Source organism: Chiloscyllium plagiosum, chromosome 29 (assembly GCF_004010195.1).
Source record: "Chiloscyllium plagiosum isolate BGI_BamShark_2017 chromosome 29, ASM401019v2, whole genome shotgun sequence".
NCBI classification, from domain to species: Eukaryota; Metazoa; Chordata; class Chondrichthyes; order Orectolobiformes; family Hemiscylliidae; genus Chiloscyllium; species Chiloscyllium plagiosum.
Window position 1 is genome coordinate 30080354 of NC_057738.1, and position 23081 is coordinate 30103434.

Genomic DNA, 23081 nt, shown 5'->3' on the forward strand with positions numbered 1-23081 from the left:
CATTTTGGGAAATCTAATTCTAGAGCTAATTATACATTAAATGGAAGAGCCTTAGGAAAAGTTGATGAGCAGTGAGATCTGGGAGTTCATGTCCACTGTACCCTGAAGGTTGCTGCACAGGTGGATAGAGTGGTCAAGAAGGCATATGGTATGCTTGCCTTAATCAGATGGGGTACTGAGTATAAGAGCTGGCAGGTTAAGATTGTACTAGACATTGGTTCAGCCGTATTTAGAATACTGCGTACAGTTCTGGTCACCACATTACCAAAAGGATGTGGGCGCTTTGGAGAGGGTGCAGAGAAGGATATTGCCTGGTATGGAAGGTGCTAGCTATCAAGAGAGGCTGAGTAGGCTAGAGTGTTTTCATTAGAAAAAAGGAGATTGAGGGTAACCTGATTGAGGTCTATAAAATCATGAAGGGTATAGACAGGGTAGATAGAGATAAGCTTTTTCCCAGGGTGAAGGATTCAATAATGAGAGGTCACGCTTTCAAGGTGAGAGATGAAAAGTTTAAGGGGGATACACATGGCAAGTACTTTATACAGAGGGTGGTAGGTACCTGGAACGCATTGCCAGCAGAGGTAGTAGAGGCAGGCACGGTAGATTCAGTTAAGATCCGTCTGGACAGATGCATGAGTAGGTGGGAGCAGAGGGATACACGGTTAGGAATTGGGCGACAGGTTTAGATGATGGATTTGGATTGGCTCAGGCTTGGAGGGCCGACGGGCCTGTTCCTGGGCTATAAATTTTTTTGTTCTTTGTGTATAACAGTTGATAAATTCCGACTTTGGAAACAGAACCGGTCTGACTCAAGATTGGGATACAGACAGACTCTAACCTCACACCTTAATACATTGTCTGAGCTGAAATGTCACCTTTTTAAATATAAACCTTAACTTATCTTAAAAGACATTTTGGGGTTATATATTAATGAACTGAAACCTGCAACCCATTCTAAAAGACGAAAGACTTAACAGCAATCTAGGTTTGTTCAATATATCATTTCAATATTTTGCTATGAATTCTGTGTCTTATGATCCTGCTTCAAAGCTACATAATGAAGGAGCAGTGCTCTGAAAGCTAATGCTTCCAAACAAACCAGCTGGACTATAACCTGGTGTTGTGAGATTTTTAATTTTGTCCACCCCAGTTCAACACGGCGCCTCCATATCATAACTTTTTAAAATTAGCTTGTGTGATTGGAAGTAAATTTGCTTTTGGTTCTGTAATGTATGCAATATATGCACTAGACTTTATGCATCTGAGCATGTTTGATCAACTGGGCTCAGCATGCTGAGGAGAATTATGTGAGGTAATGGACAAGTGTGATTATTCTAACAAAAAATATTAAGTGAGTTATTTCTCAAACACAAATCCCTGGTCACCTGAATTTCGTGTGTGCACTGAGCCCAGGTAATGTAATATAGCCACACATTGGCCTTCTGTCTTTGATAGCTTTCAAACATTTTTGTGTGTACCTTCCAGAAATAATTGGAAGAAATATTTGTGATCCCCACCCAAATGAATTGAAACATCCAAAATGTTATCCTGACAGGTATTCTAGTGATACCTAGATTGCAAATGCTTTTGTCTTGTTAACTTTTATTGTTTCAAGTGCAATATTGTGAATGGTTAACTACAATGACTTGGAAATTGGAAACTAATACAATGAATGGTCTCTCCTCTGGTTTGAATTACATCACCAAGTACTATGCCATTAGGTTACATTAGTTTCAACCACTAGATCTTAATTTGTTGTTGTGAGTCCAAAGTTACTCTATTGCACAACGGTGTGGATGTTGGGCTCATGGATCATGCACAAATCCAGTGCAACTATTCTAAAGCTACCATGCAAATTGTGCTTAGGGACAGCAACGTTAATGCTTTTCTGATAACTTTCTGAAAATCAAGTTTAATCAAATATAGTCATAAAGTCATAGAGATGTACAGCATGGAAACAGACCCTTCGGTCCAACACATCCATGCCGACCAGATATCCCAACCCAATCTAGTCCCACTGCCAGCACCCGGCCCATATCCCTCCAAATGCCTCTTAAATGTTGCAATTGTACAGCCTCCATCACTTCTGCTGGCAGCTCATTCCATACACATACCACCCTCTGTGTGAAAAACTTGCCCCATTGGTCTCTTTTATATCTTTCCCCTCTCACCCTAAACCTATGCCCTCTAGTTCTGGACTCCCCGACCCCAGGGAAAAGACTTCATCTATTTATCCTATCCATAACTTTGTAAACTGAAATAAGGTCACCCCTCAGCCTCCGACGCTCCAGGGAAAACAGCCCCAGCCTGTTCAGCCTCTCCCTATAGCTCAAATCCTCCAACCCTGGCAACATTCTTGTAAATCTTTTCTGAACCCTTTCAAGTTTCACAATATCTTTCCGATAGGAAGGAAACCAGAAATGCATGCAATATTCTAACAGTGGCCTAACCAATGCCCTGTACAGCTGCAACATGACCTCCCAACTCCTGCACTCAGTACTCTGACCAATAAAGGAAAGCACACCAAACGCCTTATTCACTAACCTATCTACCTGTGACTTCACTTTCAAGGAGCTATGAACCTGCACTCCAAGGTCTCTTTGTTCAGCAACACTCCCTAGGACCTTACCATTAAGTGTATAAGTCCTGCTAAGATTTGCTTTCCCAAAATGCAGCACCTTGCATTTATCTGAATTAAACTCCATCTGCTACTTCTCAGCCCATTGGCCCGTTTGATCAAGATCCTGTTGTAATCTGAGGTAACCTTCTTCACTGTCCACTACACCTCCAATGGCATAGCTGCATGAAAGCAGTGTCAATCACAAGGTTGTGAGTTCACGTCCCAATGCAGGGCTTGAGCACAAAAATTGTATTGATATTCAAGTGCAATTCTAGGGAGCACTGCATGATCAGTGATGCTGTTTTTCAGATGAGATGTTAAACTAAATTCCCATATCCTTACTCACGTGGATGTAAAAGATCCAATGGCACTATTTCAAAGAAGAGAAGGTGAGGTATCCCTGGAATCCTGACCAATATTTATTCCTAAAACAACATCAGAAAAACTAGACTATCTGGCCATAATCAAACTGCCGTGGTGGGAGTTTGCGGAGTACAAATTAGCTGCCGCATTTCCTACATTCCAACAGTGGCCACACTTCAGAAAGTACTTCATTGACTGTAAAGGGCTTTGAGAGTCTGGAGATCATATAAAGCACTGTATAAATGAAAGTCTTGCTTTCACAGGTAAACAAATTAAAACATTTTTCAATCTTAGATACCACTGTTACATAATGAAACATTCTATGCATCGTTCATGTCTACTTTATCCAATGGGGAACTCTGGCATATCTTTAGATATGATCCGCAAAGTCACAAGGAATACTCATCCAAAAATCAAAATGAAGTTTATTTGCATCATTTCATCATTAGCAGATCCCTCCCCAATAGTGCTCAGTTGTATAGTCTAATCATAAACCTATCCACATTCTTTTAAATGTTGTTCTTAAGGTGCTACAAACCTCAGTAATAAATCCACAATTTTATGGAGAAAGATTGAATTTTGGATGGAAGTTGAGTGATTTTATTGTTTCGACTATTTAATTGCTAATATTTGCTGTTTATTCTTGATTAGCGACTTTCAGATATTTTAGTAGTTTTCAATTGGAAGTTGATTATTCTGCTTCCTACACTTCCAGCTAGATCTATCACCATATTGTGGATATGAATGTTTCAGAAATTTTATGAAAGTATGACAAGGTAGAGCCATTAAATGTATAATGTCAAGAGTGTTAATAGGCATAGATGCACATTATTAATGATTTTTCATGTAAAGATTTTAAATTTTATGTATAAAAGAATATGTTTGCACATGTGCACATATTATCCTGCATTTAGTCTGTGCTATAATCTGTGAACTGATACACGCATTACATTGTAAAAGTGAAACATTTACATTCAACCAGTTAAATTGAAAAACACAATGCACTTTCTCCATTCAATGAACAAATGTATAAAACTTAAGAATTCCTATTAGATGCTATTACCTCTGACTTAATCAACCTCATCTTCCCCCTAATATAAAGACTATGTGATCTAATGCATCAGAATTTAGAATGCAGGCAGACCTTGCTGAATTAGAGGCAGTAAATACCAATAAAGTGGATACACACAACAAAGCAAGTCTTATGAAACAACTTTACAGAAGCAGTGCTCCGGTTTCCTCCCACCATCCAAAGATGTGCAGGGTCAGGTGAATTGGCCATACTAAATTGCCTGTAGTGTTAGGTAAGGGGTAAATGTAGGGGTATGGGTGGGTTTCGCTTCGGCGGGTCGGTGTGGACTTGTTGGCCGAAGGGCCTGTTCCCACACTGTAATCTAATCTAATCTAATCAGTTCCCACTTAGGCAGTACTCCAGTTGTCATGGATTTTGTAATATATTCTTGTAGTAAAAAAAAGATACTATGGAAAGTTACATGCTAAGCTTTATTTAACAAGACCTTCCAATTTGTAGAATTGAAGATACCTTTGGACTGGTGACAGAGGAAGAGAACCAAGGAGACTCAGAGAAAGGGTTTCAGACAACTGGCATAATCTCTGAAAGTTCTCCCACTGATGTTAATGGGAGAATAGGTAAACTACACAGTAGACCACAATTAGAAGTGCAAAGGATACATGCTGGGTGGAAAACGTAGAGAGGAATGTAATGGTAAGGTGGACGAAGGCTAAAGACGGATTTAAAGAGGAGGATGAAGATTCCCGCATCAATGTACTGGGGACAGCTGAAGTTAAGGCTTTTGAAATAGACAGGATGTATGTTGTGGAGTTCTGAATGAGGTGGATTTTATGTTCTCTGGATCTGGGAAGATTAACAAGAGGTGCATTGGCAAAATTGATTAGAAATTTTAAAAATTATAAGGATTTCATCACTTAATGGTAGTGAGGTATATATCGAAAATGGAAATAAATAGCTTTGGCACCTAGATGACAACATTTCTTAAATATGTAAATAGTTGCCATTTTATTTTCATTAATGTTGGCTTAGCCTGTGACACAGCCCAGGAAAGAATATTTAGAAAATTACACAATAAATATTGAGAACTCCTTTGGTCATTTTGTGTACAACATTGTAAACATAGTTGTGAGGATTTCATGCATTCAGTATTTCCATGGTAATTGTAAGACTATTCTAAAAGAAAATACTTGCAATTTTATGATCCTAAGAGATTCTAACACCAATACCATAATATATGTTCAATTTTTATCATCATAATATTTCTGACAAGCAAATTACACTCCTGATCATTTTTATATTTTTGTAAGTAAATTTAAGTCACAACTTGATTCCAAGATCTAATGATCTCAATTCCAGAAATGCCTTCCAGCCACTTAAAATGAATATGAACAATTCAGTTAGAAACTACAAAGGCTGATACATGTATAAAAATAGTATTATTTGCCAAGTGTATATTAGTTGCGATATGTATATTGTACAACCCAAAAGACATTTGCTCTCCCTTTACTCACAACCTAAACGTAAAAGCATTTACTAGTAATGTTCAAGTTAATTCCACACATTATGCATACAGGTAGCTCTGGGATAAAGTGTGTTTTAGCAATGCAATTTAGTTATAATTTCACTGAAGAATGAGGGAATGGTATTTTCGAGATCGCTTACCTCCATTGGCAATAGTGTGATTCCAATGGGGATCGGTTCGCGTGCTTCGTTGCGCGCATGCGCCGATGTCCACGCCATTCTGTGAATGCATGATGCCAGCTGCTGACACAGCAGCTTTCTGTGAGAGATACTGTACAGAGAGCAGCTTTCTTACGTTTTTTAAATGTACTGTGTTAAATTTACTTCAGCTTCTTTAATAAATATCATTTCAACCTTCATTCAGGCAGTGCTATACTTTGTGTAACACTTTTGGTTGTTTTTTGAGCGATTGTGAGTGATATTTTTTGTTGGTCTGCCCCAACTCCACTTTTCCCATAAACTCCATTATTTCTATTAAGCAATTTTCTATTAAATGAGGTTTCGCTGGAACACAACTACGGTGTTATAGGACAACAACCTGTATATATCTGAATCAAAAGATGACAACATTGCTTAATTCTATCATGTAAGTGATAAAACAACCAAGACAAAAACCTTTGCAGGCAAGGAGCATACAAAGCTTCCTGGCAAGAATTGGAAGGTGATGGCATTTCATTTTCCTTTTTCTTGTATGGGATATGAACATCACTGGCAAAGTTAGCATTTTTGACCATTGCTAGTTTGTCTTGAATTCGCTGGCTGTCAAGACCATTTTAGAGGACAGTAAAGAGTGAACTGCTTTGTAAACTGAACTGTGGGTCTAGAGTCACATGCCATCTAGACCACATAAGGATGGCAGATTTCCTTCCCTAAAGGACATTAGTGAACCAGATGGGTTTTTACAATAATGGACAATGGTTATTACGATTAGACTAACTTTTAACTCCAATTTTTCTTTATTATTGAATTCATATTTCATCATCTGCAAGGTGGAATTTGAACCCATGTTTCTAGATTTTTAACCTCAGATATTAGATTATGATATCAGTGACTCACCACAATAACACTATCTCTCCACAAGTGGCAACTTAGTAACGACACTGACCTAGGAAAAGCTATTAATGGTGACAAACTATCATTGATTGTCATAAAAACATCAAAAACAGCTGCAACTAAATTGAGTCAAATTGCCTCAGTGCAGTGGACAACGATGTACTCCAAATTCAAGTCTTCTACCGGGCCCAGGTGTTCAGGAACAGATAAAGTCAAGCAAAATATCCAGTCTCCCATCTTCCAAAGCAGAATCCCCAAGAATAAAGAATATCACAGAGAATGAATCTCCAGATAATTATTAAGAAAGTAAATAAGCTGGTTTTCATCATTCATTTGCTGAGAGGGAAAGAATAAAATGTTCAAGCACTTGAAGTAATAAGTCGACTCACTTCAGTGCAAATCTACAAGCCAAATAGGAAGCAAATTCCATTCAAACAAATTGAAGATGTGGTGAATACAACACAAAAATTGACACCACTAAGAAGAGGCAAATGGCATGCAGAGATCCAACTTACTGCAAATAAATAAAGCCGTCTTCAGTAAATCACACTGACAGTTATAATGAACAGATATACGGTACACTAAAGTCCTCTGCAAAGGGAATACCAGAGATTAAAGATTCTCCAGTTTGAGGAAGAACTACAGATCTCAGACCATCAGCACATTCAAAGTTAACTACTTTCTACTCAACAAACTATCATTTTCCAAGTCCAAAGAGAACCACATTTGGGAAGAATGCTGAAACCTCCAGACTGGGAGCAGATGGGGTAACAGTACATGTAAATGTATTTTAAAAAGTATAATGTCAGGAAAAAGAAGACATGGAGGAAGATGTATAAGGGTATGGAAGTGCTAAAACTTGATTGTGATGATGCCATGCGCACTTGGTCAGGGATTAAAGAGGGAGGACAGAAGAGACAAATTTGAGTTAGTGTATTCTTAATGGTCTCTGTAGTATGTGAGTCATATTCATGTCATCTGGAAATAGTTGCAGTAAACATTTTCTAGTTAGACCAGAAAGGTGGCTTTCCTTATCCTTGTTATACATTGCAGGCTTGACGAATCTCATGCACACAACAAAGGTGACTGTGCCATGAACATTGATCCATCTGGCTTCTTGTAGGCTCTTGGTTTAATGTCTCACAAGGGAGATCATTGAGCAATGCGAGCTGAATGCAATTTATTTCCTCTTAACAGAAATAAGCAGCCAGAGCAAACACTCAATTTCTGAGAATTGCAAGCATGGCCATTTTCCAACATTGACAGCACATATAAAATTATAAGCCCTATACTAAGATATACCACACCCGAAGAGATTCCACTCTTTGATTCTGCAGACGGTGACTGAGCCAGTTACATATGAGCCACCATGTTAAACCAAAGGGAGGCCACTTAGCAATAAGGCTTTCCTTCTGTTAAGATGGTGCTTGAATCCAGTGTACAACCCACACAAGCATGAATGTAATGAAGGCCATGTTGCTATGTGCAATGTCATTGAGAAGACCACTGATGCTCTTGAGCAATGCTATTGCAGTACTTGCCAGAGCATGTGCACATAAGGCAAGATTTGCTGTAGTCTGCTGCATATTATACAACATCGACATCAAGAAACCATCACCAATGTTGCCATCAACTACAAGGTGAAAATGTGTTGCTGGAAAATCGCAGCAGGTCAGGCAGCATCCAAGGAGCAGGAGAATCGATGTTTCGGGCACGTGAAGTTTTAGGTCTTGAGGGTGTGCTGACAGCGTAAAATGCTAATCTGAATCTATAGTTATTTAGTGATTTTCTAGACCAACTGCAACTGTGAATATTACATATATTGTTGAGTTGTCACTGTTTAAATTTTCTCCAATTTGTGTTGCTAGTATTTGCCTCGTATTTCAAGTGAAAACAGATAGAGAGGGAGTGAAGAAGAAAACAAGCAAAAGACGAAAGAGAGAAACCAAGAGGAGTAGAAACAACCAAAGCCATCAAATGGAAGATATCTCTCTTCCTTTTTTCCTCATGTGAGTGAAAAAAACAAAAACCCAGGAAACTTAAAAGAAATCATTCTAATACAAAAAAAGACTAGGTCCATGCAAACAGCTATTGAATTTAAGAATGATCATCAGGCCTCATATATAACAACCCATGTTGTCATTGCTAAACTCAGGAGGATTCTAAGGAATAGCCTCCTGCCTTGTGGTCAGGACATTTAAACTAAAGAACATTGTTTATCTGGTCTATATTTTTCTAACCAAAATATCAATGTCAAACTCTCTGTCTTTTACCTGTCTTATTCCCCTTTGAAGGGGAATAGTTTAAGTTACATTGTTGTCAATTAGAAATCCTTTCTGTTCTTTGTTACAATAGGCCAAATGATGAAACCTGGTGGTGAATTGTTTTTGTCCTGAATTGCAGTCAAAGAGTCATAGAAATGCACAGCATGGAAACAGACCCTTCAGTCCAACCTGTCCATGCCGACCAGATATCCCAACCCAATCTAGTCCCACCCGGTCCATATCCCTCCAAACCCTTCCTATTCATATACCCATCCAAATGCCTCTTAAATGTTGCAATTGTACCAGTCTCCACCACACCCTCTAGCAGCTCATTCCATCCAACAAACTGGGCATTTTGATGGTCTGCTTGGGATTTTATACATACTGGGATGGCTTCTGGCACAGTGGGGCGTGAGTACCAATTAACTTCCAACAACAGAGAATTATGGTATTTCTTCTTCCTCAGGTAGGAGTCATGACAGCTAGAGATTGTTATTAGCTGAGTGTGCGGTGTGATGAAATTAGTGGTATTAGGGTCTAGTGGTTCACCTAATAGAATTAGACATTTGAAGGTGCATCCATCGAATTCATGAAAGTGGTCATAAGTCATTGAACCTTCTCAAGGCATCCAGGGTCTTAGCACTGGACTCTTGTATAAACTGTTCGCTCAGGTTTTTGCACTGTCTATTTAGACGATCTCATATCCTGCTGAGAAAACAAGATATCTCTCCTTTTTTCCCACTTGCACCAAAGTTTCCAGTGCAGCATCTATCCTTCTTCCCTGTTGCTCCATTAATCACTCCTCCTGCAGGTTAGAGGCTCTTCCCCAACCACTTCCAGAAACTTTTTCCAGAACACACTTCCATTTTAACAGTGTGCTTAAGTGGTGCTTAAACCTGAACTGCATGGAGTCACTCAACAGCAGTTTCAACCTTGAACTGAATGCTACAATCATTTAAACTAACAGGGTATACAATGTTTGTCTGCTGTTGCATCACAACCTCCACTATTTTTTTCAGGGACTATCAAATTTTGTTTCTGTTTTATTCAGAGGCCTTTGCAATGACTGATTTTGAAGTTGCTGCTGAGAGATGGAAAATGGCAATATGAGGCAATTTGCCTTTCAAGGTCCCATTCTGCCACACTTGACCTGAGTTAAAAAAAACTCATCCTTCATCAGGCAATTCCTCTTCCCCAAATACAGGGCAAAGAGAGTCACCACATTGGGAAATACAGGTGTGAACTCATCCACTACCATTCTATGGCACAGTGCCAGCTGAAAAACATGATTTAAAAAAACAAAATGTTAAGAAGCTTTAGATAAAGCACCACAGTGTATCATTCATTATTGCCAGTAAAACATAACTGGCTGCTGTCATGAACCACAAAGGGTCTCAGGTTAAGAGAAGAGCAAATATGAAACGAGTAGAAACAATACTATTCTGTCCTTAGGCTAATCTACTAAATTTAACATCAACAGTGATTTGGGGCCATTAGGAGTTCAACTGTGTGCTTACATGTACGATGAGCACATCAAAGAAGTATGTTGTGCAGACCTGTCGGCCCCTGTTGAAGGTGGGATTAAACCACACAGTTTCATAGAAATAATAGCAAATACTCTGTGCATGAAAGAATGTTCAGCATTTGAGGAGTATCGATGGCTTATTGTGGTGAAAGTAACTAAAATAAAATGATTATATCTATTCAGTGACATTCTTAACGTATAAATGTTAAACATAAATATAAATGTAGCCATCTTTTTATCAAATTGCTTTTATGCGCATAGTCAATGTATTTCATGCACAAAGTAAATAGAACAATCCTGGCCATTAATCAAAGCGATGGCAGAAAGTACTTACTGTTCTAGTGAAAATAAAAATTGTGTGAGTGTACTTTGGGCAAGAGTAGCTTAGCTGTCCTCACACACACCCTTTCTGAGAATTGGGAGTCCATATGGCATGTATTTTAATAATGAGGCATGCGTAATTATAATGATTTTATATATAAAAAAAATTACATAAGCTAATTAAATTCTAACTAATCCATTTTGTATTGGTATTAGTTTAGTTCTGTCAACAAAGGAGCCTGCCCATGCATTAACTCCCACTGATTACGTTGCTAAAATAGCTTTATTGTTGCAGTGACAGAAGTTGTCGATCTGGAAACATGTAGAGTAACAATTTCGTCATGAAAATAATGAAACCAATTGCTGCATTGCAAACTCATGTGAATAACTCAACTATAACTGAAACGAAACAAATTTCAATGCGGATGGAGATAAATGATAGGTTACTGCTTTTCTACTGATCAAGCAAGGATTTATGAGTCCACACACTAAACTTTCAATGTTGGTGTTAATGATGCACTGTTTTCGTTTGTTAGGCATCAACATAAATTTAAGTGAAATTGCACAATTGCTGTATTGTCAGATACAAGTGGTAATAATCAAATGACTGCGAAACAGTCATGCCCATATATACGATCCACCCATATTTAAAAATAATCAAAATATTTGCAGTGTACTTTTGAGGTTTACCCAGGTCAATTTTTTTTCTCCTTTTACAAGCAGGGTAGCCCAGGGAACACCGGTGTTGATGAATGAGTTACAATATACAGACAGAATGATTTGAAAGTAAGCTACATCCCTGCGTCTAAAATTATGGTTGAAATATAGATTCACTGCACTTTATTATACACAATGGGAAACTAATATTTTAATCCTCCATGGTCTCCATATCTGAACAGTGACAACAAAACATTTTAACTAGTACTGATGAAGCAAATGCAAATAAATCTGCTGCTGCTCTTAACTCAAAGTATTTTCTTCAAAGTAAAACCAAACTTGAAATTTAACTTTTTTTGTTAAGAACCAATGAATGAAAAACAATAAAGAGCTTCACTGTGCACTACTGGGAAATTAAATGCTGGGAGTTCAACTGAAGGACTCGACCTAATGGTCATCTTTCAATCTGAATAACTGTATTCAATTGCCTAATACAGCACATGGTAGCATTTTTAATAGCTTAAATATATGGCTGCCTTGCACTTAAAAATGTGACTGCATAGGAACGACAAAATAACTATTAGTCAATTTGAATACAGTTCTCTAAAAAGAATTAATCAGAGGAAGCATGTGTGGAATGTTTTTTGCTTTTACTTCTGTGTAATCTATTCATGATTTGTATGCCATCACAATGATTTTCTTCATGTGAACTGCATAATAAAAAACAGAAACAAACACTAATACCAAGCAAACAGACACCAAATCCAAGGAAAAAATCGTATTTTAAGGACCATTATGTCATATTAAGATTTCTGTGCCAACATAAAGGGCTAGTGACTGTATTACATGAAGTTTACTGAAATAAAAAGTTGTTCTTTCCCCATTAACAGAGATTACAGAGGAACCTTGATTATCCAAAGGACATGGGCAGGGGGTATTTCGTTTGGTTAATTGAATTCTGGATAATCGAATGCCAGATAACATGGTTTAGCCGAGCATAGGGACATTGCGATCTTGCTGGATAATCCGATATCTGGATAATCGAATACCGGGTAATCGAGGTCTCTCTGTAAATGCATCTAACATTGAATTATAATCCAAACAATTGTTTAAAGAACTGTCACTGCCTTCTCCTGTTAGGTGATGGAAAGAACATTTTGTAGACTCCACTTAATCATGCTAAGTGCTTAAAATTTTCATTCATTCCACTTCTACGTAGATTTTCACCAAGAATAGACTTCGAGCAATTTTAGAGATATTTGGCAACCCACAATAAATTATGAACTATTCACTTGTAAACCTGTATCTATGACTCAAACAGTTTGTAGCACATTTTCATACTCACACAATGGTTTTCTCAATGTGTTTGAAGGCTTTTTCAACAAATTCTCGAACACTGTGCACTTCTCCTGTAGCTATGATAAAATCCTCTGGTTCATCCTGTTGCACCATTAGCCACATTGCCTGATAATAGGAGAGAAGAGATGGGAGTGAATCATCAATAATGGCCTTAGCAGAGTCTTAATTCACGTTCTCAGATTAAGATCACAGTACTTCGCATGAACAGGCAGTAGGGATATAAATTATAGTTACCAAAAATTGGACTCCGTTTAAAGAAATATCAGTGATAGATATATACAGAAATGCCAAATCTGATAGACATCACCACACTATGATTGATTCTTGGCTACTGGCATATGCATTGCATTTGAGTTGCCAACACTGAAAGATTTATCCTAATCTCAATTTCAATCTCAATCACACTCACGACTGTTTGCCCAATTCAGCTCTAACTTCATTTACAAATTTGCTGATTACACTACCGTAGTGGGTTGGATCTCAAAGAACACTGAGACAGAATACAGGAACAAGTTAGCTTCGTGACATGGTGTAAAGACAACAAAATCTCCCTCAACATCAGCAAAACAAAGGAGCTGGTCATTGACACCAGAGAGGGAAGTGCAGAACATGCCCATCTGTATCAATGTTGTTGAGGTGGAGATGGTCAAGAGTTTCAAGTTCCTAGGAGTAAGTATCAAGAATGATCTATACTGGTCCATCCATGTCGACATTACAGTCAAGAAAGCACACCAATGTCTCTACTTCCTCAGAAGGCTAAACAATTCCGCATGTCCAAAATGATTCTTACCAATTTTTATTGATGCACCATAGAAAGCATCCTATCCAGATGCATCACTGCTTGGTATGGCAACTGTTCTACCCAAGACCATAAGAAATTACAGAGTTGTGAATGCAGCCCGAAAACCAGCCTTCTTTCCATTGATTCCATCTACACTTACTGCTGCCTCGGGAAAGCAACCAACATAATCAAAGACCCCCTCCCATCCCAGTTATACTCTCTTCCATTGGCGAAGATACAAAAGCTTGAAAACATATACCAAACAATTCAAAAACAGCTTCTTCCCCACTGTTGTCAGACTTATGAATGGACCTCTCATATATGAGAACTCATCTTTCATTGCACTTTCTCTGTAGCTGTGACACTATATTCTGTATTCTGTTCTATTACTCTGATGTACTTACGGGAGGCATGATTTGTCTGGCTAACATGTAATACAATACTTTTCACTGTATCTTGGTACATGTGGCAATAATAAATCAAATCATATATTTCATTTTACTTTGACTAATTGTAGGCATATTCTGAAGGAAAGAAAAAGAGAAAATGAGGAAACTCATCTTAGCTGATACAAACTCAGATCCCAGAACTCTGCAATAGCCCTCAAGCCCTGCATTGTTCAATATTGCAGCTAGCTTTGTACTACGTTTCATATAAAGCAGACTATAGGGGCTTCCTGCTAGTATTCTTCACCATTTGAAAAGCAGACTTGCTAGAATATGTCTAAGGTATAGCTATATTTTTTAATACTTCACATATGGGCCTTACCCCAAACCCCAAAAATGAACTGAGTAACTGGTGTTCTTGTGCCAAATATGCAACAAAATACTGCTTTGTATATGCTGTATTTTTTTGTTTATTTCTGTATAAAAGGTACCATTCAGTTTTCTAACATTCAGTGCCCAAAACTACTTCTGCTTTTTCATAAAAATTCTCTCTGCCTTCTTTTCATTTCCTGAGTAGGTAATTTGGGGTAAATAATTGCAAGCAAAAAAAATGCAATAATTCAAGTAAAATTTCAGATTTGCCATGATGAAACATGAAAGTTGACATTTTATCAATTACTGCCAACTGGAACTCAGAATCATAGATTATCGTGATTTCTATTATCACTCTACAGCTAGGTTATCCTGACCTGTACATCCGCCAAGAAATAAAGCATAAATATTTTGCAGAGTTACACCTTAATATAAAATGTAAATGTTTGGGTCACATGAGAAATCCTAAACCTTCCAGGAGCACAAGTTATTCAAAGGTCTCCGGCGTTCAATTGGTAAAAATGTCTAAAATCTGTAAAATAAATCTATTACAGAAATAAAGCACAGGCAATAAATTGGATGAGAACACACTTATTAACACATGTATTCTACGACTGGGTTTTAAATAGCTAAGGAGCAAGTTTAAAGAATTATACAGATTTTATTCGATATTCAAATGCTTTAGGATATTATGAGAACATGAAATCTGCTATAAAGTGCATGTATTTTTTCAAACTGTGTTAAAAGACAAATTTAAGACTAATGCTTGGAAGTTACTTTTCATGCAAAGGATGATTAATAAATTAATTTCTAGAGTGGGCACTGGAGTAATCTCTGCAATTATTTACGAAAGAACTGGGTCCTTGATCTGCATTTAGGAGGTGGTGCTAACTTTTGGGGAATGAAACATAGAACAGTACATACAGGGCCATGGTGGAGCAGAGGATAGGGCTGCTCAAGGTTAGGTTCTGCAGTTTGGAATAGTCTGGGCTTGGTGGGGGTGGGGGGGGGGGGGGGTGTTGCTCCTGCATGGTCTAGAACACTGCTCAGCACAATTGGAGCAAACAAACCATTCCTTCTCCCCTCCAACACACTGAAGTCAGGGCAAAAAGCTCTGATATGGGATTCTTAGCTGTTGCTGAAGATATTAATTAGGTCCACGAATGAAGCAAGTGACACCACTATTGCTGAGTTCACTGCAATTCATTGATAAGATCAGGGATTTAATGGAGCTGCATTGCATTCCTGTATCCTCAGAAGGCTGCTCAGTGAACTGTTGGCTTAGCCAGTGCACTTCCTGGGGAGTCCCTCATTATCAGGTCCCCTGTGCCCAATCAAGGGGCTGAGTAGTGGGGCCTGCCCATTAAAAGCCACCCACTGCCCTTCTCTCCAAGTCAACTGCCCCTCTCTCTCACAACCCCCATCCTACTTTGGTTTGAGATCCAACTACGAACCTGGGTCTAATCGGACTGACAGAAACCTAGCCATGGAGTCATATGCAACACTTGCTTTTGAAACTTTTTTGATCTTTACAGATGAGTTCCAAAGAATGACTTAGAGATTTTATAAGATTCAGAAATCCACAAATAATATTGGATTAGGCAAGAACTACACTAAAGCCATTATTGGTTCATCTCCTATTTCCCAGTGAATTATTTAAGCAGTCTCAGTCAGAGACATAGATAACACACAACACAACACCACAAATCTTCATTGAAAAACGTAACTAATCTATGATTCTGTGACTTGTGAATTATCCCAATTCACTTATGGGATATTAGCTTACTGTTCATTGCAATTAATCTTCATTTGTCACATACAAAATTGCTATAAGTGTTACAATTTTATCCATATTTCTACACTTCTGTTGCAACAATTATTTCAAGCATTTCTGTTGCAGTACACAGAAATGTCTGAAATGAAAAACCATTAAAAAAGGTAACTATACTTTTAAATATGAGGAATTGTTTTTCAATGTGTGTGAAACTTTAAAACCTAAATTTTTGTATCTAACACATTTTGAAACAATGTCTTTCATAGGTCTGAATATTCTTGTGCAAGACACCTACAAGCAAGCAAGATTTACAAAAGAATCAAAAAATCCTTGAGGCATTTTTCTTTGCTTCATGATCCAGGAAAGAAGAATCACAAAATCCTTTGTTGCTTTATAATTTCTCCAAACAAACCAAGCTACTTGTTATTCCAGTTGAAGATGTTCCATCAATGCTTTTTGATAACCATAGAAGTTCAAACTGTATTTCATTTGTTTGCAATCATTCCCACCTCTCGTCTGCATCACAAATCATACATGGTCCTGGTACAGGACAACTTAAGAATGAACCCAGACAGCTATGACAGCTGCTGCAAGAAGGAGACCATTCAGCCCAGCGTGTCTGTAGCAGCTCTCTAAGCATTTTGGTATAGTGTCAAACTTATGCTTTTTCCATGCAACACTACACATTGTTCCACCAGCCATCACCACATTTCCAGACAGTGCATTCCCTAACTACTTGATGTATAATAAAGTTTCTCTCATCTCACATTTGTTCTTTTGCAAAACGTTTTAAAATTGTGTCTACTGATTCTTGATCCCATTCTAAGTGAGAACTGTTTTTCCCTATCCACTCTGTCCATGACTTTGGAAACTTCTGTGAGATCTCATCTTCTTTCCAAGGAAAACAGTCCCAAATCCTTTAATCTATTCTCGTAATTGAAGTTTATCAGTCCTGGAATCCTTATGAATCTCTTCTGCATTCCCTCCAAAGCATTCACATGCTTCCTAAAGTGACACCCCCCAGAACTGTACACAATACTCTAGCTGAGGTCTAGACATTGTCCTTTCTAAGTTCAGTATAACCACCCTCCTCTTGTATTATGCCCTTATTAATGAAGCTAGAATACTGTATACTTTATTAAATGGTGTCTATGTTTGTTCTGCCACTTTCAATGCATTGCTGTTCTTGCACACCAGTTAGAATAGCATCCATTATACTATACTGTCTCTCTATACGTTTTGCACTGAAATATATCACCACACACCTCTCTGCATTGAACATCTATCACCTGTGTGCCCACTTCACCAATTTGTCAATGTCCTTCTGAAGGTCTACACTATTCTCCACACAACACTCCCAAATCTTGTATCATCCACAAACAGACCATCTTATTTTTTGGATACTCTCATGAATTATCAACATGCAGTACCATTTCAATAATCAAAATTAAATTTAATATTCGTTTACAATACCCATTTAATATACCTAAAAATATAATCATACATAAAATTCACAGTCCTTTACTTTATGCGTGTGTCATATGCAGAAGTTCTGGTTTTTTCACACATCAACGTAAGTACTTGAAATATGAAATGAATTACAGTAAATTACAATGGATAGAAATATCAATACAAATACTTCAATCGCTCATCGAGCAGTGACAGCCTGAACTTTGCACTGAAGCATCTGGCATGGGAATTGAATCCACAACCTTCTGACTCAGAGACAGCACTACTATTGAGATTCATCTAACATTACGATGTGGTCGAATTATACTTGGTTGTGATGTCCTGCATTATCAAGTTACGTCCCAATAGTTACTTTTAAGGCTCACATAAAGAATGCTCATGTAGGTGAGGTACTGGTCAAAAACGATCTATAAAAACAAATAATAGACAGCAATATGATGAGAAAGATTGTTAAATTTTATGCTGGCAATCATCTTGTTTTTGAAATAAATATATTTTTTTAGAAAATGTGACAAATATTTTTAATTAATGTCAGTACTTAAAAAGTCTTTGTTCAGTTTTTCAGGTCTGCACAATTATCATGGGTGCATTCTGCCTGCAGATGACAAATCTACAAGCTACTTAATAGCTGCAATAAGAATTCTGATTTTTCTACTTCTGCAGGCTAGAATTTGACCTCATCAGGCCCTTGACCTTCCAATTTCTAGGTATTTCCTTTAGTAGTTCCCATCATCCAGGACTTCAGGCATTAAACTGTGCTGTTGGAGGGGGTGGGGGGGGGGGGTGCTCCCACAGTTTTCAGTTTATTTATCATTACTGAATGGTTTACTGGTTTTAACAGGAGAGACGCTTTGTTTAAACTTCTACAGAGGATAATTAATGGTTATTGACTGGTAAATGAAGAACAGGTGACAGGCCAAATCAGAAGAAAAACGATCTTGTGTTGTAGCGTGATAATGGCTTAGTAATTGCTGCAAAGCTGAGGCTTATTGCATCCCATCATAATGCCAGATCATGCCCAGAACACAAAGGCCTCTGTGTGAAAGGTATTCAACCTTCCACATCCTTACACATCTGCTCAGTTGATTTGGTCCATTTATTCTCTGATGGGCTGCATAACGGAGGCAAAAGTTCACTCATTCCCACCTTCCTGCTCACACTCTGTCACATGACATTCGACACTGTGACTTCAAGTGCACCTTTGTCTTTTCACAAAGTGTGCACTTGTATCAGTGATAAATTGTGTCATTATTCCAGAGCTTGGCTTGTTGATCAGTTTTAAGTTCTTTATATTCAAATATTAATGTTGTAACTTTTGTTAGAAAAGCATCATTCTCAATGCAATACAGATGGCCAGATGCAAGTACCTTGCAGTAGAAATTCTAGTGTTTTTGAATTGTATCTTTGCATAATCAGCCATCCACCCTAGCCTTTTATTTCTCCACAAATTATTAATTATTAAATGTGAATATTGAGAGACCTGGACGGTGGAAAGAAAAATTCTTCCAAACTGCTCCTGCAATTGTGGTGATGAAACAGAGGCAGCTCCAAATCAATTACCAGCCAGAAAAGGCATTTTATAGAATCACTCATTGCAGAAGGTTGATATTCAGTCACTGTGCCTCTGCTAGTTGTTTGAAAGAACCATCCAATTAATCCTGTTCTCCAGTTCTTTCTCCACGGCTCTACAATTTTTAATTCCGTTTCTAGCATTTATCCACTTCCCTTCTAAGAGTTAGAATGGAATGTGCTTGCACAACCCTTCTAGTCATTGCATTCAATACCATACCAACTCACTGGACAACGTGATCCCCCCTTAGTTTACCTCTGGTTCCTTACCTAATTACCTTACGTCTGTGTATTCTGGTTACTGATCTTTCTCCACTGGTAACAATTTCTCCTTATTTATTTGATCAAATCAGTTCATGGGTTTGAACATCTCTTATCAAATCTCAACTTAATCCTTTCTGCTCCAGCTTTCTCAGTCTCTTCCATGTAGTTGCAGTCTTTCATCTCTAGTACCATTTTAGGAAATAACCTCTGCACTCGATCTAAGACCCCATTAAAATGTAGTGGTCTGAATTTGACACAATAATACAGCTAGAGTCAACCATTATAAAGAATTCACAGCAATTTCCTTGTTTGTGTACTCCATGGGAGCAATTTTTAAACACCTCCAAGTTGCAAGTGAATTTGAGGTACAATTTTGGTTCCACTAACATTTTGGACAAGACACCATCTTGGCAAAGGATGTGAAGCACATCTAGGGAATGGCTACCTGACGGACTTTCAAGAGGATGATTGCTGTTTAAATTGCCTACTGGAGATTATTGAAAAAGCTGCAGAGATTTTGGTGATCAACTCTTACAGGGATGTTTTTATGGAACAATGTTAATAACTGTCAATATCTATCAGCATTTATCCGAGAAATTTTCTGAGGACATCATCTAAAAAGCTAAGTGCTGAGGGACACTACTTTATTGGAGTCACCAGATGAAATGGAGTGCTTGATTACCGATATCTTTGCAGAGATCTCTTTTGGTTTGTAAGAGGAATGTGAATAGGACATAAAGCTGCAGGAAGGGGGGGAAGAAGAGGGTGACATGGTTCTAGCCTCTTTGTGAGTATGGGACATTTCTCTTCCTCTAGATTTCCTCCAGAATCTCCAGCGCTGTGTTGCAAAACACATGTTCCCTTACCCTTGGCTTTTGAGCCATATGGAAACCTACCACATTATGTTTGCCAGCTTACTTCGTACTTTTACTGGAAGTGAGTTCTTGGAGCACTGCTCGATGCAAATTGCTTCTAATCTGCATACAAGTGCTAACCTGCAGGTGAGTCTTTTGGAACCTGCAGGCAAGTTCAAATGATGGGAATCAGGAATTAGGACCACAATTTCTATTAACAGGAATGACAAATGGGAACAAAAATAATAGCTGACAATCTTAATGGCAGCTGAAAGAGTTAGCATATTTCACTGTTCAATTACATAAGCTTACTTGGATACCCAGCGTGGGACAGGAAGGAACAGAGAGAATAAGCATGGAAAAATAGCAACAAGTAGAATCAAAGATGGAGAAAATAGTAAAAAAGCAAATAAATGAATTAACAGCACAAATAGAGGTTAATGGGTCTGATCTGATAGCCATTGCAGAGACATGGTTAAAAGGAGATCAAAGCTGGGAGGTTAATCCTCAGGGTATATGATTTTTCAAAACGATATACAGAAAGGAAAGAGTGGTGAGGAACCTTTGTTAGTACAAGATGGAGTAAGTATGATAAAAAGGAATGATCATAGTTTGGAAGATGTAGAAATCACATCGATGGTGGTAAGAAATAACAAGAGGAAGAAGGCACTGAGTGGAGTAGTGAATAGACCTCCAAACAGTACTTAGAATGTAGGACAGAAAATAAATCAGGAGATAATGAGGCATGCAAATAAAAGAGAGTACAGTAATCATGCGTAACTTTAACCTTTGTGTGTATAGGTAGCGATGAGGAAGAATTCACACAGTATATTTGAGAGAGACTGCTAGAATAATATGGACCTAACCATGTATCAGGCTATTTTTCAACAGGTAATGTGTAATGCGGCACGTTTAATAAATGATCTCAGAGTAAAGGTTTCCCAAGAAAACAGTGAACACAACATGGGAGAGTTTAGCATTCAGATTGAGAGGGAGGAACTTGGGTTGGAAACAACAGCACTAAGTTTAATTAAGGGCAATTAGAAAGGTATAGGACAGAATTGCCTGGAGTGGACTGGTAAAGAGTTTAGTAGAAATGGCAGTTGAGGAACAATGACTGACATTTAAGAAAATAATTAATGGCTTGTAACAGATATGCTCCAGTGAGGAAGGAGGATATTAGGAAGGGAATAAGCTAGCCATGGTTAACCCAGGATGTTGAAGATAGAATCAAATTGAAAGAAAAAAACACGCAGTGTGGCAAAGATTAGTGGTCAGCCAGAAGATTGGGAAAGTTTTAAAAACCAACAAAAGATGTTCAAAAGTGGAGAAAATAAACTTTGAATATAAACTAAGCAGTAGTATCAAAGTGGACCAGAAGAGCTTCTTCAAATGAATAAAAAGGAAGAAAGAAACCAAAGTGAACATGGGCCCTTAGAAAATGAGGGAAAATTAATGGAAAACCAGGAAATGCCAGAGGAATTGAATATATATTTTGAATCAGTCTTCGTGGCGGAACACACTAATTGCAATCCAAGAAGGGCTGGTGGGCAGGGCGGTTGCAGTGGTGAATAAATACAATAACTATCACTACAGAAAATATACTATGGAAACTAATTTGGCTAAAGACCAGTAGGTTTCCTGCACGTGATAAGTTGCATTCTAGGTTATTAAAGGAAGCAGCTGCAGAGTTGGTGTGAGCACTGGCAATTATCTTTCAAGAATCCTTAGATTCTGAAAAGTCCCAGAGGCTTAGAAATCTGCCAAGGTAACATCCTCATTCAAAAAGGAAGGAAACAAAAACAGATAATCATAGGCCATGGATTTATGTTTGGGTTTCTTGGGTTGGTGATGTAATTTCTTGTGGTGATGTCATTTCCTGTCCTGGTGGTAGATGGGTCTAACTCGATGTGTTTGTTGATAGAGTTCTGGTTGGAATGCTATGCTTCTAGGAATTCTCGTGCGTGTCTCTGTTTGGCTTATTGTAGGATGGATACGTTGTCCCAGTTGAAGTGGTGTCCTTCCTTATTTGTATGCAAGGATACTAGTGAGAGAGAGTCATGTCGTTTTGTGGCTAGTTGATGTTCATGTATCCTGGCGGCTAGTTTTCTGCCTGTTTCTCCAATGTAGTATTTTTTACAGTTCTTGCACGTATTTTATAGATGACATTAATTTTGCTAGTGCTACTAAAACAGCAGCTAATGAACTTGAATGACCCTATACGGACAACAAGCAAAACTAATGTCATTTAGTGTTTTGCCCAGAGGCCCACTGAAGATGTTACCTGGTAGGGTGATGAAACGTCTGGAAATGAACCTTCCAGCTCACGAGCAAACCTACATCCAGAACCTCAACCTGAGCTACAAATCTTCTCAAAACTCGGTCATCATAGGCCAGTTATGGCTTACCATCTGTTATTGGTAAAATGTTACAGTCTATTATAAAGGATGGATTAACAAAGCATTTAGGAATACATAACATAGTCAGAATCAGTATGGCTTCATGAAGAGGAAGTCATGCCTGACAAATTTATTAGAACTCTTTCTAAGAGGTAATAAGTAGGATAGACAAAGGATAACCAACAGATGTAATTATATTTGCAATTCCAAAAGGCGTTTGATAAGGTACGGCATGTTAAACTACAGTATAAGGTAAGAGTCCATGATGTTGAGAGCATGGATAGAGGGTTGGCTAAATAACTGAAGACATATGTTTGTATAAGGGAGGGGTACCCACGGAGTGCTATAGGAATCGGTGCTGGGGCTTCAATTATTTACCAAAGAATGTTAATGGCCCGGATGAAGGAAGTGAATGTACTATCATTAATTTTGTGGATGATACTAAAACAGGTGGGAAGACAAGTAGTAAGGATAACATGAAGAGTCTACAGTGGAT

The 23081-nt window shown here is 38.0% G+C and overlaps 1 protein-coding gene across 1 annotated transcript in view; it reads right to left on the reverse strand.

Annotated features, from left to right (window-relative positions):
- gmds (GDP-mannose 4,6-dehydratase) overlaps window positions 1-23081 on the reverse strand; it is a 652848-nt gene that overhangs the window by 98696 nt on the left and 531071 nt on the right. The window contains exon 8 of the mRNA XM_043719391.1: window positions 12703-12821. Within this exon, the coding sequence (XP_043575326.1) occupies window positions 12703-12821 (119 nt within the window). The remainder of the gene's footprint in view (window positions 1-12702; window positions 12822-23081) is intronic.